The sequence below is a fragment of the Eubalaena glacialis genome, chromosome 14, assembly GCF_028564815.1.
Source record: "Eubalaena glacialis isolate mEubGla1 chromosome 14, mEubGla1.1.hap2.+ XY, whole genome shotgun sequence".
Lineage (NCBI taxonomy): Eukaryota > Metazoa > Chordata > Mammalia > Artiodactyla > Balaenidae > Eubalaena > Eubalaena glacialis.
In genome coordinates, this window is record NC_083729.1 from 39951838 (window position 1) to 39969504 (window position 17667).

The following is a 17667-nucleotide window of genomic DNA, read 5'->3' on the forward strand; positions in this document are numbered from 1 at the left end:
AACCATCAAGAGCTACACATTTACTTGCTTTCATTTAAAGGAATGTTTACAAATATCCAACTCTGCCCAATCACAGGTAAGGCCACATCCTCACCTGTTGGGAAGAAGGGGGCAGCAGTATCCAGATGTTTAAACGCTGTGCTCTTTGGATTTTAGAAGCACGTGAATGTGTGTGAGTGTGTGTGTGTGTGTCATCTATGTGTGTGTAGGTATAAATGCTTCTTTTCTGGTAATATTTTGTCAGTGATAGGGCAGTCTTTTTCATTTACTTGTAGGTTAGTGTGCTTGTGGGTAGTTTTCCAGAAAGATATTTAAAATACCGAGATATAAATTTTTAAAGTGTTTTTCTTTATTTGGTGCTTTTCTACTTATAAATGGAACACATAGTATTAGAACAAGTGAAACAAAATGATGGGAAGAAATAGAGTCAAAAATGACCGTCCTTGATATTTCTCCTTCCCTCTTTTCAGATGAACAATGTTAACAGCCTGGTGTTCTTTCTTCAACTCCATTGTATTATCCTTATTGTGGGTTAAGGATTTTTGCTTTGATCTGAAATACTTGACACACATCTGTTAAAGTAGAATTTGCTGTGACTGTAAAATAGTAGTCAGTGTTAATTCTTGAATGATGCTATGGGATTAGAGCATTATAAGATTTTATAAATGTCTGGGAAGAGTGGATTGGGAAGGTAAGCAGTGCAATAATTGGTCGGATATAGACTGCAAAAGAAGAGGTCATTTGTCCTAATTTCATTGCTGTCACTTTAGATAGACAAGCCCCAGTTTTTAAATCTGAAAGTAGAATATTAAGTAGTTAACTTTGTAGGGGAAGAAAAACTTTTCTTCTCCTTTCTTAGGTTCATTGTTTGGGGGACTGCTAATTAAACTGACCAAAAAAAAATTAGCAAGAGAACAGACTTTGAGTTCACAGAAAAATGTGACTCAGGGAAGCTGTTAGCATTTGGGAATATTAGGGGAAGGGGAGTGGGAGAAAAGGCACTTGTTGGAAAACAAATGGCTTTTAGGAAAGATAAATGAGCTCTTTGGAGAAAAGATGGAAGATATAATAGTTTTGACTTCCCTGGTTGTGAAACTCCTTGGGAAAGGACTTAACGACAATTGAGTTCTTTGGGGAGGCTCTGCTTTTAGGGAGATAAGAGAGTTCAGAAACAAAGTCTACTCTCATGCTTTCATCTCAATATAATTTTTATGCCACAGTGACATGTTGTGGACCCCTTCAGCATTAAGTACTGTGCCAGTAAGATGTGAGTTATGGGTTTGCTTTTTTAAAATTTTCTGAGTAGATTATTTGTGGTTAAACTTAATATCAATTAGGACTCTTTATTTTTGCAGGTAATCTAAACTCAATACACCTTGGCTCATGAAATTTTAAGTCTAGAGATATGGTAGGCTTTATTTAGAGTTGCTTTATTCAGCAGCTCTGTGAGGCCATCCAAAGGACCTAATTTCTTGATCTCTTCTATTTTTTTGTGATTTAAATTTTGACCTAAGGCTGGTTCCTCTTTTGGCTCTAGGATGGCTACCTACCAGTAGCAGTTCATGCCGTATTCCAAGAAAGAGTCCTGAAGTTTGCCTTGATGGGACTATTTAAGCAATGATTGTGGCCAGAGAAATAGAATGTGATGTTTGGCCTAAGATACAAGGGGTAGGTTATTTCTCTAGTTGGAGATACACAAAGTAAGAGCACTACTGGGAAGGGAGAAGGAGGGAAATAACTGTTGTAAGACCAGCAGGAGTGTCTCCTAAGATTCTGTCTTTATTCTCAGTTACAAACTTTTAAACTTAGCTCAGGTTATGAGGTGAATTCAATCCTTTCCTGTCATTGTAGATATTTGTAGTGAATTTAGGCATTTCAATTACGTGACTCAGAACCACTTTGAGAAAACCTCAAGAGGATATCAATCGTTTCATGTATGATTTCATATTTTCTACCTGTGCACTTAGGAATTCATGTGATGAGAGGAGCAGTCATTTAAATGAGTGGCTGGGTTAATTTTTATTTTTTCCTAGGCTTAGCTTTTTATATAAATGCGTTGGGTGTTTTTTGTGGCTGCTTTCCATAAATCTTATAGAAAGGTTTTCCATTTTTGAAGTAACTGTAGAGCAAAACTACCCCAAGACAGGGTTCAAAAAAAACAATGATTTTTCACAAAAATGTAAACAGTATTTGTTTATTGGGTGATTCAGTGAGATGTATTAAATTTTTAAACCTTTCTATATGTATTTGGACCATTTTATCTTTGAATCTTAGTTTTCACATACACTTATTACTGATATTTCATCTACTATTGGAAAAGTAATGACTTTAGATAAATTTTTATTGAAAATACTGGGACAGAAGAAATTGAAATAGTTTTTAAAAAGCCACAATTGAATAATCCTCATACAACTATATCATTGTATATGTAAGTTATAAAGATACTTTATAACTTTAACTATAACTTTAAATTAAATATAAATACTTTAAAGTTTTTGTACTTGGAAACGAAAAAGAAATACAAAAAACGGAGGTATTCATATTCTTCCATCTAGAATTAACTGTCAAAATGTTGACATTTTTTCTTATAGTTATCCTATAAAAAAACAAAACACTGTTTTTGTTAAACTGATACCTATATAAAATAGCATTCACACAATACAGAAAGGTAGAGAGATGGTAGTTAAAAATATCCTCCACATCTACCAGCCAGAAATAACTGTTACTAACATTTAGTCTTTTCTCAAGTATGGACAGTATTGAAGGTTTAGAGGACACATGTTGAAATTTTGTGTTTTAGTCCCTTACAAATAAAGTATTGTCCCACTCAAAATCCTAGTAGTGCCTCCATTGAGACATAGCTAATGGTACAGCTAATGGTCTTTTTATGGTTATGTACAGACAGATGCATAGATAGAGAAACGAGCTCATACTATAGACGTAACTTCTAATTTTAAAAGGATCCAACCTAACAGTTTCAGTGTAACAGAAAAAAAAAATTATGGGAGGGAATTGTTGAACTTCAAATAAATAATTTTTCACCATAAGAGAGGGAAAATAATCTAAAACATAGGTTAAAGAAACTTACATTAGAAAAAATGTGAGGAGATTGGAGATTTCTTTGAAGGACATGTTTCAATTTTGGAGTATTAATTACCTGCTCTGAAAGTTGAGCAGTTAACCACTCTTGTATGTGCTTCTATAGAACTCCCTTCATACCTCTTTTTTTTTTTTTAATTAATTAATTAATTTATTTATTTTGGCTGTGTTGGGTCTTTCTTGCTACGCACGTGCTTTCTCTAGTTGTGGCGAGCAGGGGCTACTCCTCGTTGGGGTGCGCGGGCTTCTCACTGCGGTGGCTTCTCTTGTTGCAGAGCACGGGCTCTAGGTGCATGGGCTTCGGTAGTTGTGGCACACGGACTTCAGTAGTTGTGGCTCGCAGGCTCTAGAGCGCAGGCTCAGTAGTTGTGGCGCATGGGCTTAGTTGCTCCGCGGCATGTGGGATCTTCCCAGACCAGGGCTCGAACCTGTGTCCCCTGCATTGGCAGGCGGATTCTTAACCACTGCGCCACCAGGGAAGTCCCCCTTCATACCTCTTGGTTTTTAATAGTTATATTTTTACACTGGCCAGGTCTAAAATATGCACAACATGTCTGTAGCCTTAATTCCAATTTCCAGGCTGTTTAATGTTCATGTTTATATGTAAATGGATTCAGTGCTTACCATGTCCTTTTACCATGGCTTCTTCATTCCTGGCTTTAAAATGCTTGATTCCACTTTTATTTGGCTAGATCTGTTTTTCAGGTGTTTTGGGTTTTTTAAAAAGAAAGGTTGATGGATATTATAGTCCTTGAATTATTTCATGCTTGATAAGCATATCTGTCTTTTAGCTTTATTCTCGAGCAAATCTTCATTATTATAGTTACAGCTTTCCTAAACTTTGAGGGTGATACACCACTATCTTCTGACATTCAGTGTTAATGAAATGTCTGTTATCACTTTGATTTACTACCGCCCTCTCCTCCCACCCGCCTCCCCATCCCCGAATTCCAGGTAATCTGCTCTGCCTGGATGCCTGAAGAATTCTTCGTTCCTGTTCCCTTTCCTTCACCCCTTATCTTTTCCCACTTTCACCTTCCCCCTTTCCTCTGTCTGGCCCCCTCTGGGCCTTGACTCCTTTTTCTTTCCTTCTCTCTTCCCACCCCTTTTCCTTCCTTTCCCCTTCTTCGTGTCCACATCCTTTCTCCCGTTAATTTCTCCATCCACTTTCCTTTTTGAGGTATTTAAAAGTTTAAAATTTTGATTATAAAATACTTGTCATACTAATATAATCAACATTTGTATGCACACTATAAAGTCCTGTTTGCATACATCCCTCCACAGAATTACATGCTATCCTGGAATTGGTGTTTATTATAATTTTCATGCATTTCATTAATATTAATATTTTCATATTTCATTAATATGTACTATTGGTTATTTCTAAACTTTATAAATAATATTGTCTTCTAAGTATTTTGATTGAAATTGCATTTAATTTAGTGATTAACTTAGCGGAGAATCAACATCATTACAACATTGAGTCTTTTTTAAAATTAATTAATTAATTAAACATCTTTATTGGAGTATAATTGCTTTACAATGTTGTGTTAGTTTCTGCTTTATAACAAAGTGGATCAGCTATACGTATACATATATCCCCACATCTCCTCCATCTCAGCATTGAGTCTATCCATAAATATATTTTTCCTTTTTTTTTTCCTTTCCAATGATTATTACATCTTTTGGAGGGGAATTTACATAAAATTAACCAATTTAAAGCGTGTTATTCATTGGTATTTAGTACATTTACACTGTTGTGCAACCACTACCAGTTAGTTCTAAAATATTTTCATTACCACCGAAAGAAAACCCATACCCATTAGCAGTTACTTACTTTTCCCAATTTCCCTAGATGCTGGCAACCACTAAGCTACTTTTCGTCTCTATGGACTTGCCAATTATTGACATTTTTTATGAATGGAATCATACAATATGTGACCTTTTGCGACTGGCTTCTTTTATGACTCAATAATATTCCATTATATGTACATACTACATTTTGTTTATCTAGTCACTTGTTGATGGACTTAAAGGTTGTTTCTACTTTTTGGCTATTATGAATAGTACTCCTTTGAACAGTCATGTACAAGTATTTGATCAGTTCTTTTAGGTATATACCTAGGAGTGAAATTGCTGAGTCATATGGTAATTTTATGTTTAAGTTTATGAGGAATCACTAAACTGTTTTCCATAGTCCCTGCACCATTTATCATTCCTACCAGCAATATATGAGGATTCCAGTTTCTCCACATTCTTGCTAATACTTGTTATTTTCTGTGGTTTTTGTTTGTTTTGTTTTGTTGTTTTAATAGCCATCCTAGTTGGTATGAAGTTGTATTTGAGTGTGGTTTTGATTTGCATTTCTCTGGTGTCTAATGATAAGTATCTTTTCATGTATTTGTTGATCATTTTATTTTTAAATTTGATTGATTGATTTTTGGCTGCGTTGGGTCTTCGTTGCTGTGCATGGGTTTTGTCTAGTTGCGGCGAGCGGGGGCTACTCTTCGTTGTGGTGCATGGGCTTCTTATTGCTGTGGCTTCTCTTGTTGTGGAGCACGGGCTCTAGGCACGTGGGCTTCAGTAGTTGCAGCATGCGGGCTCAGTAGTTGTGGCTCGCGGGCTCTAGAGCACAGGCTCAGTAGTTGTGGCACACGGGCTTAGTTGCTCTGCAGCATGTGGTATCTTCCCGGACCAGGGGTCGAACCCGTGTCCCCTGCATTGGCAGGTGGATTCTTAACCACTGCACCACCAGGGAAGTCCCTGTTGATCATTTTATATCTTTGGAGAAATGTCTCTTCAGATCCTTTGCTCGTTTTTAAATGGTGTTGTCTTTCTGTTGTTGAGGTGTAAATGTTCTGTTTATATTCTGAATATATTTCTAGTAGATATATATTTCTGAGTTTTCCAATTGCTAAAAGTTGTTCATAGTGATTGCTTATTATTTTTAAAAGGACTGCTGTATTTGCAGATAGATTTCCTGTTTATTTTTAATATAATTTTTTGCGCCTCCCCTGACACTTCTTCCTTTCCATAGTTTGTCTGTTTTTTAGAGAATCAACTTGTCTAAATTGACCTTTAAAATCCTCTTTTGTATCTTTGGGGGTTTTTTTTGTCCATTAATTTCCATTCTTACCTATATATTTCATCTATTTTTGGTCTCTTTTCAGCCTCTTTAGTTGAGCGTTCACTATTTTTCCAGCCTTTTCTTTTTTAGTAAGCACTTAAGATTATACTTTTCTTTCAATGTGGTGTTTTAGCCGACTGAATCCTATACGTTTTGAGAGGTACAATTTCTTACTTAGTTTTAAGTCCTTTATTCCATTATCATTTATTTGTTCTTTGGTTTGTCATTTGTTTAGAAGTAAGTTTTTGTTTAGAAGTAAGTTTTTAAATTTCCAAGCTTGGTATGTGTCAGTTTCATAAAAGTTCTCCATGTATTTGTGGATTATGAGTGCTCCCTAATTTTGGTTGCAGAGTTCTCTATATGTCCACTAGATAAAGCTTTAGTTGTTTTGTTCACATTGTCTGGATACTTGCTAATTTTAATCTGCTGGGTTACTGAGAGAAATGTGGATATCTTCATAAATTCAATACATTTTTGCTTCATATGTTTTCAAGGCACAGAGCTGTCATTTATTTTGTGTGTGTGGGCAATTGAACCTTTATCATTCTTAGGGATATTTAAATAATAGTAATGCTATTATTATGTAATGCTTTTTGCCTCAGATTTATTTTGTCTGATAATAAGAAAGCAGTGCCATAGTCCTTTTTTGTTTTTTACATGGTATATCTTTTCCCATCCTTTGTGAGTCTTTTTGGTTTAGGTAAAACTTATAGCTGGATTTTATTTATTTTAAATTTAATTTGAGGGCTTCCCTGGTGGTACAGTGGTTGAGAATCCGCCTGCCAATGCGGGGGACACAGGTTCGAGCCCTGGTCCGGGAGGATCCCACATGCCGCGGAGCAACTAAGCCCGTGTGCCACGACTGCTCAGCCTGCACTCTAGAGCCCACGAGCCACAACTACTGAGCCCACGAGCCACAACTACTGAGCCCACATGCCACAACTACTGAAGCCCGCACGCCGCAACAAGAGGAGCCACCGTGGTGAGATGCCTGTGCACCTCAGCAAGGAGTAGCCCCCACTCGCCGCAACTGGAGGGGGCCCGCGGCAGCAACGAAGACCCAACACAGCCAAAAATAAATAAATAAAATAAATAAATTTTTTAAAAATTAAAAAAATTTTAAATTTGATAGAGACTTCTCTGGTGGTACAGTGGTTAAGAAGCTGCCTGGCAGTGGGTTCAGTTCCTGGTGCGGGAAGATCCCACATGCCGTGGAGCAACTAAGCCCATGAGCCACAACTGCTGAAGCCCGCGTGCCTGGAGCCTGTGCTCTGCAACAAGAGAAGCCAGCGCAGTGAGAAGCCTGCGCACCACATGGAAGAGTGGCCCGGCTTGCCGCGACTAGAGGAAGCCCGCGCACAGCAACAAAGACCCAAAGCAGCCAAAAAAAAAAAAAAGTTTAATTTGATAATCTCTTTTTTTAAAGTGGCAATTTGGATTTATTTCTACCAAATTATTTTGTGATTCTTATCGTTCCTGGTTCCCCTTACCTGTTCTTTCTTAATTTTATGTTAATTGGGTTTTAAAAATTCCCGTTTTCCCTCTTCTTATGCTCCTCCTCTATCCTATCACACATGCACTGGTTTGAAGTTCTTCACAAATTTTTTTTTAAAATGTGTATACATAACTCATCAAAGTCAAAAACGTTATCAGCATCTTCTTACTTCTCCCGCAAAATACTAGGACCTTAGAATATGTTAGATCAGATTATATTTCTTCATTACTGGCTGATATTTTAGTTCTATCTTTTTTACCCCTTAGATTTCTCTATAGTCAGTGTTAAGATTTGCCTGTATGCTTGCCATTTTCTTTGCTGTTCATTTCTTCTTCCTGGATATTCTTTAGGAGTTCCTTTATTGGCGGGGGGGGAGTCTGTTAGTCAGATTTTGTTTGTTGGAAAATGTCTGTATTTCACCCTTGTTCTTTTTTTTATTGGGGTATAGTTGTTTTTACAATGCTGTGTTAGTTTCTACTGTACAGCAGAGTTAAGTAGAATTCCCTGTGCTATACAGCAGGTTCTTATTAGCTATCTATTTTATACATATTAGTGTATGTATGTCAATCCCAATCTCCCAATTCATCCCACCCCCGAACCCCCACTTTCCCCCGCTTGGTGTCACCCTTGTTCTTGAAGGATATTTTATCTGAGTGTACAATTCCGCATTGACAGCTACTTTTCCTTAGTACCTGTAAGATTGTGTTGCATTGTCCTTTGACTTGCACTATTATCGTTTACAAGTCTTGATCCCAGATATTGGTTCCTTTTTCTACACTGGGTCCAAAAGTGGATTTCTCTTTTATTTTTCCTATTATTTGGATTTGCTGTGTTTTCTTAATCAGAGAATTCATGTCTTTTATCAGTTCTGGAAAATTATTAGTCATTATCTCTTTGACTATTGTGTTTCTTTACTCTTTTTCTAAAGCTATGATTTAGACATGTGTTAGACTTTTGCATTCTTTTTCTGCCATGTGTTTGTGCTTCTCTCTTTGTGATTATTTCAGATGGTCTAGTTCTTCAGCTCTAATATGTTGTTTAACAATCCCATTGGGTTTTTTTAAATAAATTTATTTATTTTATTTATATTTATTTTTGGCTGTGTTGGGTCTTTGTTGCTGCGCGCGGACTTTCTCTAGTTGTGGCGATCAGGCAGGGGCTACTCTTCGTTGCGGTGCACAGGCTTCTCATTGTGGTGGCTTCTCTTGTTGCGGAGCACGGGCTCTAGGTGGGTGGGCTTCAGTAGTTGCAGCACGTGGGCTCAGTAGTTGTGGCGCAGGCTCTAGAGCACAGGCTCAGTAGTTGTGGCGCACGGGCTTAGTTGCTCCGCGGCATGTGGGATGTTCCTGGGCCAGGGCTCGAACCCTTGTCCCCTGCATTGGCAGGTGGATTCTTAACCACTGCGCCACCAGGGAAGCCCGGGTTTTTTTTTTTTTTTTTAATGATTATATTTTTCATTTATAAAAGTTGTTTGGTTCATTTCTAAGTCTGCCTAGTCTTTTTGTTTTTTTTAAAGTAGTATCTTGTTCTTTGCTCATGTGTTCTATTCCCATTCTTAATAGTCCGTCTCTAAAATTTCTTGGATTTACATCTGCTCCTTGTCTTCTTTCTGCTGAGTCTTACCGTTTTTTTTTTTTGACTCTCTTACTTGTGGTGGCTTGTTTCCTTGTCTGTTATGAATGTTTATGAATTCTCATTTATCTGGGTTCCTTCTGTGCAAATCATACAGGCAAATCATACATCCTCTCAGATAAAATTTGCTTTTGCTTTTGCCTTATACCCTACAAATGTAATTAACCCAGTAACACATTTAAGTTAATTTCTCAGCCTGTAGCTCTCTACATTTGTTAGGGCAAAGATTAAGCTGTTGAAAAAGAAACTTCAAATAAATAAATAACAGTGGCTTAAACAGGAATAGGGGTTTCATTTTCTATCACGACAGTGTGGGCATAGCAGCACAGGGCTGGCTGGGCAGTCCCACTGTCTCTGCATCCTGTCTGCTCCTTTACTTCTCTAGCATCCTTAGGGTGTTGCCTTCATCTTCAAGGTCCAGGATGGCTTACTACCTTATCTTTATTCCAGCCAATGGTAGAAGACTAAAGGGAAAGAGGCGGACACATTCTGGAAATGGCACACATCATTCCTGCTCAAATTCTGTTGGTCAGAATTTAGTTATATGCCCACACCAGCTGCAAGCGAAGCTGGAAAATGTAGTCTTTGTTCTCAGTAGTTACGTGTCTTATGAAAAATTGTCAGTTCTGTCACTGTAGAAGGAGGGGATAATAGAAATGGCCACACCCAGCAGCCTTTTTCACTGCTAAGACATACAGCAGACATTTGAAATCCCAACCCCAGTGAAGGCAGGCTTTTATTTATTTATTTATTTAAAATTAATTTTTATTGGGGTATAGTTGATTTCCAGTGTTGTGTTAGTTTCTGCTGTACAGCAAAGTGAATCAGTTATACATATACATATATCCACTCTTTGTTAGATTCTTTTCCCATATAGGTCATTACAGAGTACTGAGTAGAGTTTCCTGTGCTAGACAGTAGGTTCTTATTAGTTATCTATTTTATATATAGTAAAGGCTGACTTTTAGTCACACATTGTCAGAGAGGAGATTCTGCCCCTGCCTTTTCTTTTCCAGGGGCCCAGGCTGATAGAGGCAGGTTTCCCTAATTGTTACCATATCTCATGAGGTAGGTTTTTAACATGGTCCCCCGGCCTTGCTCTATGCTGGGGACTCACCACTTTGCAGGAGCTCAGACATAGTTTTCCCTAACTCAACTATACATTTATTTGAAAAAGTGCTTATAATATTTTATCTAGTATTTCTAGGATAGTGGAGTTTTTGCTTTTGTGTTTGAAGATTTCTAGTATCTTCCATACTTATTTTCTCCTAATTACTTTAATCTCTTTCATGTGAATTCTCTCTGATTATATCAAGTCTTTTTTACTATGTCAGTACAGGTAATTTGATTCAACAGTATCTGTCCTCTTCTTTGTTATGTTGTATTTATTTGTATTTTAATGATATTGCTAGGATCTAACTTCCCTTCCTTATTCTTTTTATCTTGTTTCTTGATTTCATTATCCCGTTTTGGAGTTCTAAGCCTGGGTCTGTTTTGTTCCATTTCCTTTGTGTAGTCTGGTGTAATGGGTGTGTGTGTTTCTGGAGCTAGGTGGGTGATAATCTGAAAGACAACTCGCAGAGGTCATTATATCATGTTTGTTAGAATACCTCAGTTCTAGGTTAGAACACTTAGTTGGGTGGTATATTTTCTTATCCACTGTTTGGGAGGAGTAAGGCATTACTGAAGGATACTCCATTTGGTGTGTGGCCTAAGAGTGTTCACTAAGTTAGAGCTCAGTCATCACTTTCCCTTGCTTCACTGGGGTCTCCCAGCAGCATTTTCAGAATAGTATTCCCCCATCTGCAGAAGGAAAATGGAAGGGCACCCCTCAACTTTCTACTCTCCAGGTTGGGATTATTAGTGAGATTTCTCAGGGTTTTGTTGACTCACCAGAGGATTTCTGGAAGGTGAGAGTGAGGATAGGAACTAAGCCTGGCTCAACCTCACTTCTCTTTAAGTTTCGTTGGAAGAAGGCAGTTCTGTAACACTGTCAATCCACCATTGTAGCATTATTTTTTTCCTTGGATTATCATAAGTCTTGGTCCTTGTTTCTAGATCATCTTCATTGTTTGTTTAAACAACTGTATAATATTCTAGTGATGTACGATTGTGCAAATATTGTGATGTTCTGTTATTTCCAGGTCTTGTTGTAACAGATAAATCTGTAGAGATTTTATTCATCCCTGTGTTGTTTGCTTCTGTTGCATTATTTCCTTAGATTGAATTCCCAGGAGTAGAATTGCTATGTCAGAGTATAACAAATATCTCTGAGTCTTGTCTCATATTGCTTTTTCTTTTTTAAAGGTTATAACAACTTAGATTCTAACCAGAAATGAATGAGTATACTAATTTCACTATAGCCTCATTAGTATTTGGTGATAGGTTTTTTCTTTTTCCTTAAAAAAAATAGCTATAGAATAATATCTTAAGGTTGCTTAAATATTCATGTGTTTTATTATTATGGAGCTTTAGCAGTTTTCTGTGGCTTTAGTTTACTACTTATTTTCTCATCTGTGAGTTGTATGTTTTTATGCCTGCCCATTTAATGACTTGATGTTTTTCTCATACATGCACACAAGTGCCGTTTTATAAAAGAAAATGTCAACCTTTACATTTTTATATTTTGCAAAGCTATTTTTACAAATCTTTTGCCTTTTAAAAAATTAGGTTTATTTGAAATTTTAAATTTTAGTATATTGTATAATTAAATCTTTTGTTGGTTTAAATTGAGAAAGTTATTTGATAAATGTTTTATTCTCCTTTTTGCTAGCTTTCTGTATTGTGATTTTATTTCCTTATTGTGGTGTTCAATTTTGGTATGTGAAGAAGGTGTGCTCTAAGTGGATAGTAATTGGGAGGAATTTATATCAATCTCACTTACTGAATTTCTAAAAATCTTGTTTTAGAAAACTGACTCATATTTTTACATAAAATTAAGTCTTTTCAATAGTTCTTAATGTCTATAAGGATAGGATTCATTCTTTTTAAAAAATATTCTTTCATAATTTTGTCTGTTCAAGTTTTAGTCATTTTGTTTTGTTTCAAAAAGGGATTTCAAGAGCTAACTTTTCGAGATTCCTAAGATGGATCATTGATTTGGGCAAAAACTACACATTCTGTTACAGTCTTTAAACATTGCTTAGGGAAAAATATAAATAAAAATAATGAATACTGTTAGGGACAAAATCATCAGCACTATGTTTCATATGAATAATTTTTCTATATCTAGAGATCTAAGCTCCTAAAAAACAGAACTCTTTATATCTGTTAATATATAGAAACTCCTTATAGTTGTGACTGAGTAACTTATGGATAGTGAATCACTTAACTCAAAACATTAGTGAATTTTAAATTAAATAATCAAAATACTTTTCATGACTTCCATCTTTACCCATCATTGATAAAATTTAGCTACTCTTTGTTCTGTCTCTAGGTGGAAAACCATGAATTCCTTGTAAAACCTTCATTTGATCCTAACTTGAGTGAATTAAGAGAAATAATGGATGACTTAGAAAAGAAGATGCAGTCAACATTAATAAGTGCAGCTAGAGATCTAGGTAAGAATGGGTTCTTGGAGGTTTGAATAATTCTTTTGTCTACATAGTATCCACACTGGAGCCAGAATTGCTTTCCTAGAAGAAACAATTGATCATGCCACTTCCTTGTTTAAAGTGCCAGCCCCCTTTTCTACTGAATAAAATTACAGTCACATAAAGTTTACATACAGGGTTCTTTACATCTGGAGCCTGGCCTCCCCGTCAGATTCTTCTCTTACTAATTTCCCTAATCCCAGGATGACCCCACGTTCCTGCCAGACAAATCACCCTACATGCCCTTGCATCGTGTCTTTTAAATAAGACCTGTTTTAAATGTTACCTCCTCTATAAGCCTAATTCTACTAGGAATAGTTCATTGATTTGGCTTTGGGGTTCCCAAGTACTTCATTAATATCAACTTTAAAAAATTATTAGATTTAAATTCCCTAGATTATCAGTTCCCTAATTAGTCTCACACTGTTTTGTTCTCTTTTGCTCTGAATTTATAAACCTCTTTGTTCTGAGCATCTCTCACATGTATGTTGAACAAACAAATCTCAGCATATTAGAAGACCCCTCAGAGCAGTAATACTCTTGTATATGCCCATACCAACATATATAAAAATTTTTGCAAATAGTTTCCTTGGAGAGTCGTTATATGAACTGGATCCTAGATGTAAGAATCTTTGCCTTGAAGGATATTGAAATTTACCCTCCTCATTTCATAGATCTCTCCATGTTCTCTCTATGTCTCTTTCCTCCCTGGTCAAGTGAGGTCTGTCTTTAGTTGTTTGCTGCTTCTAACATTCCATAGTCATGCTTTAGCAAATAAGTTTGTAGATACTATCTCTCTCTTCTGGTTTGGGGTCTAAAGATCACAATGATGAATGAGATTATGAGGACAGGACAAACATAAAAACTCAAAAATCTTAGATGCATAAAGTCTAGCTGATTGATCATTGCTTGTTTTGTGAAGCTTCCTACATTTAACACAAAGTATATGTCCTAGTTTTTCTAGGGCTTCATTGTCAGAGTCTCAAGTTTTTGTTTGGAAAGTGTATTTGTTTTCTTTAATTATACTCTATATTAGTTCCAGAGAAATGCTTTGGTTAACTAAAGAACCCTCAGCAGAACTCCTCAAGGACAATGACCATTTCTTACCTACCCTCATGCCCACAGCATCTTAGAACAGTGTGTGCTACCCACTGCTGGTGCTCTGAAGCCTTGGTTGGGTTTACCTAGAAAGGCCTCCACATCAGAAGCTAACATTAATAAGGGGATTTAAGTATTTTCATGTAGTTTTTTGAGTGAAGTAAGTGAAGTAGGATGTGCATCTTTCCCAGTTGGATAATATTAATAATTTCCAGTATGCTGTCATGTAATAAAAGTGTATTTTTCACTATTTAGATTTAAGTATTTTAAACACTTACATTGAAAATGGCTGTAGATATCTATGACATACTTTTTCTTTTTTTCCTGATCATGAAGGCTTGGATCCTGGCAAACAGATTAAACTGGATTCCAGCACACAATTTGGATATTATTTTCGCGTAACATGCAAGGAAGAAAAAGTCCTTCGTAATAATAAAAATTTCAGTACAGTAGATATCCAGAAGAATGGTGTTAAATTTACCAACAGGTTTGTAAGCCTATGTTAAATTAAGTCTTTACTAGTCCCATGAAACTATTCTCTGATGAAATGTGAATGTTCTATGATAAGGAAGTTTTACCGTATTTATTGTTAATTGATACAAGGCATAAGATAAGATTGAAGCTTTTTTTCCCTTACAAGAGGTTGGTCAGATATCCCAACACCACTTGTTAAATAATTCATTTTTCCTCATTGACTGAAATGGCACTTTGGGTCTATTTTTAAGATTATTCTTTCATGTATGTCTCTTACCATCCTTTTAGCAGTATGAAATACATTGTATTACATTTATTTTATGTTTCCATATCTATTAGAGTTAGTTCCCCTTCATATCTCTGTTAGTTATTTTCACATTTAATTTTTCTAAGAAAACTTTGTTAACCTTGATCAATTAAATTCTTCTGGTGTATCAGTTGGATGTATCATTTAGTTTAGGGAGATGTCTACCAGCCTTAATAAGGCCATTCATTAGACTACAGCTTTTTTAAAAAAAAAAAAATGTGTTCCATGTTGTAAAAAAATCTTACCAGTTTTTTTCTGCATTTTCTCTTGCTGATGTTAGGAAGTTCCTGAGGCAGATTATTCATGGGTGAAAAAAGAATTATTTAAAAATAAATCTTCTGTGACTGGTAGAGGGAGGGCATTTATCCTTTCTCTTCTGTATTGTTCTAGAACTTATGGCCAGCCTTACTCCCACCCTCCTGAATATTCTTAGTATTTACAGCTAACTTTTGTATATATGATCCTCTTTTATCCATTTATTTAGTAAGTGTTTTGAGTGTCTGTTATATGCAGACGTTCTTCTAGGTGTTCAGACAACCTAGTAATGAAAACAGTCGGTCTGTTTAGTTTGTTTCTCATAACAACTCTCTGAGATAAATAGGACAGGTTACAGTTCTCTCACTTTTTAGATGGAGAAACTGAAACTCCAGTTCCCCAGGATTGGACAGCTAGTAACAATAGATACTCAAACCTGGATCTTCTGTTGCCAAATTTAGTTGCTGTTTCTCAATCACACTATATCCCTGATTCAAGAAATTTATATATGTTATAACTAACCAATGTGTGACTGGAAGATGATTATAACACCCCAAAAGTTCTGTTTCATCTAAGCCAAAATATATATAGAGGTTGAACTGACCACAGTGGTTCCAAAAGTTGTGAAAAATTCATTCGTTCATTCATTCATTGCTTTTTGTCAACAGATTGCTTGCTATGGATCTGACTCTGAGATCATATAATTGTCCTTCTTAAAAACCTCCAGTGTCTGTCATCCAGAAAAATTTTAAATGTTTACTATAACCTGTACAATCTGATTCCTGCCCACCTCTTCTTTTCTCTCTGTCAGCTCTTCCCGTCACACAGCAGTCTCACTTTTATAATGTCTTTGCTTCTTTCTTTTCTTCCTTTAATTCTTTCCAGTTGCCTGTTTCATAGTCTTTTTGTGCCAATGTACTGTTCTTGAGCTGTATATGCATGTTATGGCATTGGCTGGTTCCATCATGTTCACAATTATTGCCTTGATTGACTAATACCCTCCTCCTTCTGATAAGTACTTCCCCCTCTTTCTCGTATCCTCTGTGACCCCCCCCTCATCTTGTCTTTTTGTTTTTAATTTCATTCCCTTCCTTTGATACCAGTGAATATTTTTTCTCTATTCTCATCTTCAGCAATTTTTATTTCAACCTTTAATTTTCATTTACTCTTTAAATTGCTCAGTAAGATTGTTTTCAAAACATTTACCTTACTTTGACAACTTTCAGTATCAAAGACCATTTCCTACAGTAATGAGAGACACTGTGTGTGTGTGTGGGGGGGTGTGTTATTTATTTTTTAATCGAAGTATAGCTGATTTACAATATTATATTAGTTTCAGGAATACAGCATAGTGATTCATTATTTTTATAGTTTATACTCCATTAAAAGTTATTACGAGATAATGGCTATAATTCCCTGTGCTGTACAATATATCCTTGTTGCCTTATCTATTTTATACATAGTAGTTTCTATCTCTTAATCCTATACCCTTAATTTCCCCCTCTCCCCACTGGTAACCACTAGTTTGTTTTCTATATCTGTGTCTGTTTCTGTTTTGCTGTATACATTCATTTGTTTTATTTTTTAGGTTCCATTTAAATATTTTAGAAAAGGTCACAGACCAGAATTTTACTCAAGGAAATAATTGTTATAGCAAGAATACTATTGGTGCCAATGGGCCATTCCAAACAGCATGAATGTTAATACACTGAATTCCAGCCACATTCACCCCTAATGAGTTGCCCATTTTCTACTGATATTTCGATTTTAATTGTTTTGATGCTTTATAGGATAATACTCTGGATATATTTTATATAGTGCACATTACCTCCAGTAGATGTTTTAATATTTTTAATAATACCATTATCTTGATTTGCAGTAAATTGACTTCTCTCAATGAAGAGTATACCAAAAATAAAACCGAATATGAGGACGCCCAGGATGCCATTGTTAAAGAAATTGTCAATATTTCTTCAGGTAAATTTAATAGAACCAATACATTAAATGTCGAAGGTTTGTGGCAACCTACCTTGTCAAATGATGGTTAGCATTTTTTAGCAATAAAGTATTTTTTAATTTAAGGTATATACATTTTTTGTTATTGCACGCTTATAGACTACAGTATAGTGTAAACGTAACTTTTATGTGCACTGTGAAACCAGAACATTTGTGTGTTGCTTTATTGTGATATTCCCTTTATTGCGGTGGTCTGGAACTGAACCTGCAATATCTCCAAGGTATACCTGTAGTAGTCTTGAAAAAAATGTTTAACCTGAATAGTAACAAGAAGAAAAAAAATTGGATAAATTTAGATTGTGGGACGTACTTTTTAAGGCCTGCACTCTTTAAAAATGTCAGTGTCGTGGAAGCAAAGAAGGAATGGGCAGGTTCTGTTCCAGATTAAAGGATACTTAAAGTGACAGAACAGTCAAAGCCAGAGGATGATCCTTGATTGGATCCAGTACTAGGGGTTGGAACTGGGGACTAGCTATAAAGGACACTATTGGGACAAATTGACAAAGTTTAATATGAGATAATATGATATTGGTGTCACATTTCTTGGGTGTGTATAGTGATTAAGTAGGAA

At 35.9% G+C, this 17667-nt stretch overlaps 1 protein-coding gene across 1 annotated transcript in view; it reads left to right on the top strand.

Moving 5' to 3' along the window:
• MSH2 (mutS homolog 2) overlaps positions 1 to 17667 on the top strand; it is a 73766-nt gene that overhangs the window by 46442 nt on the left and 9657 nt on the right. Inside the window, exons 9-11 of the mRNA XM_061168543.1 lie at positions 12790 to 12913; positions 14381 to 14531; positions 16960 to 17057. Of these exons, the coding sequence (XP_061024526.1) occupies positions 12790 to 12913; positions 14381 to 14531; positions 16960 to 17057 (373 nt within the window). The remainder of the gene's footprint in view (positions 1 to 12789; positions 12914 to 14380; positions 14532 to 16959; positions 17058 to 17667) is intronic.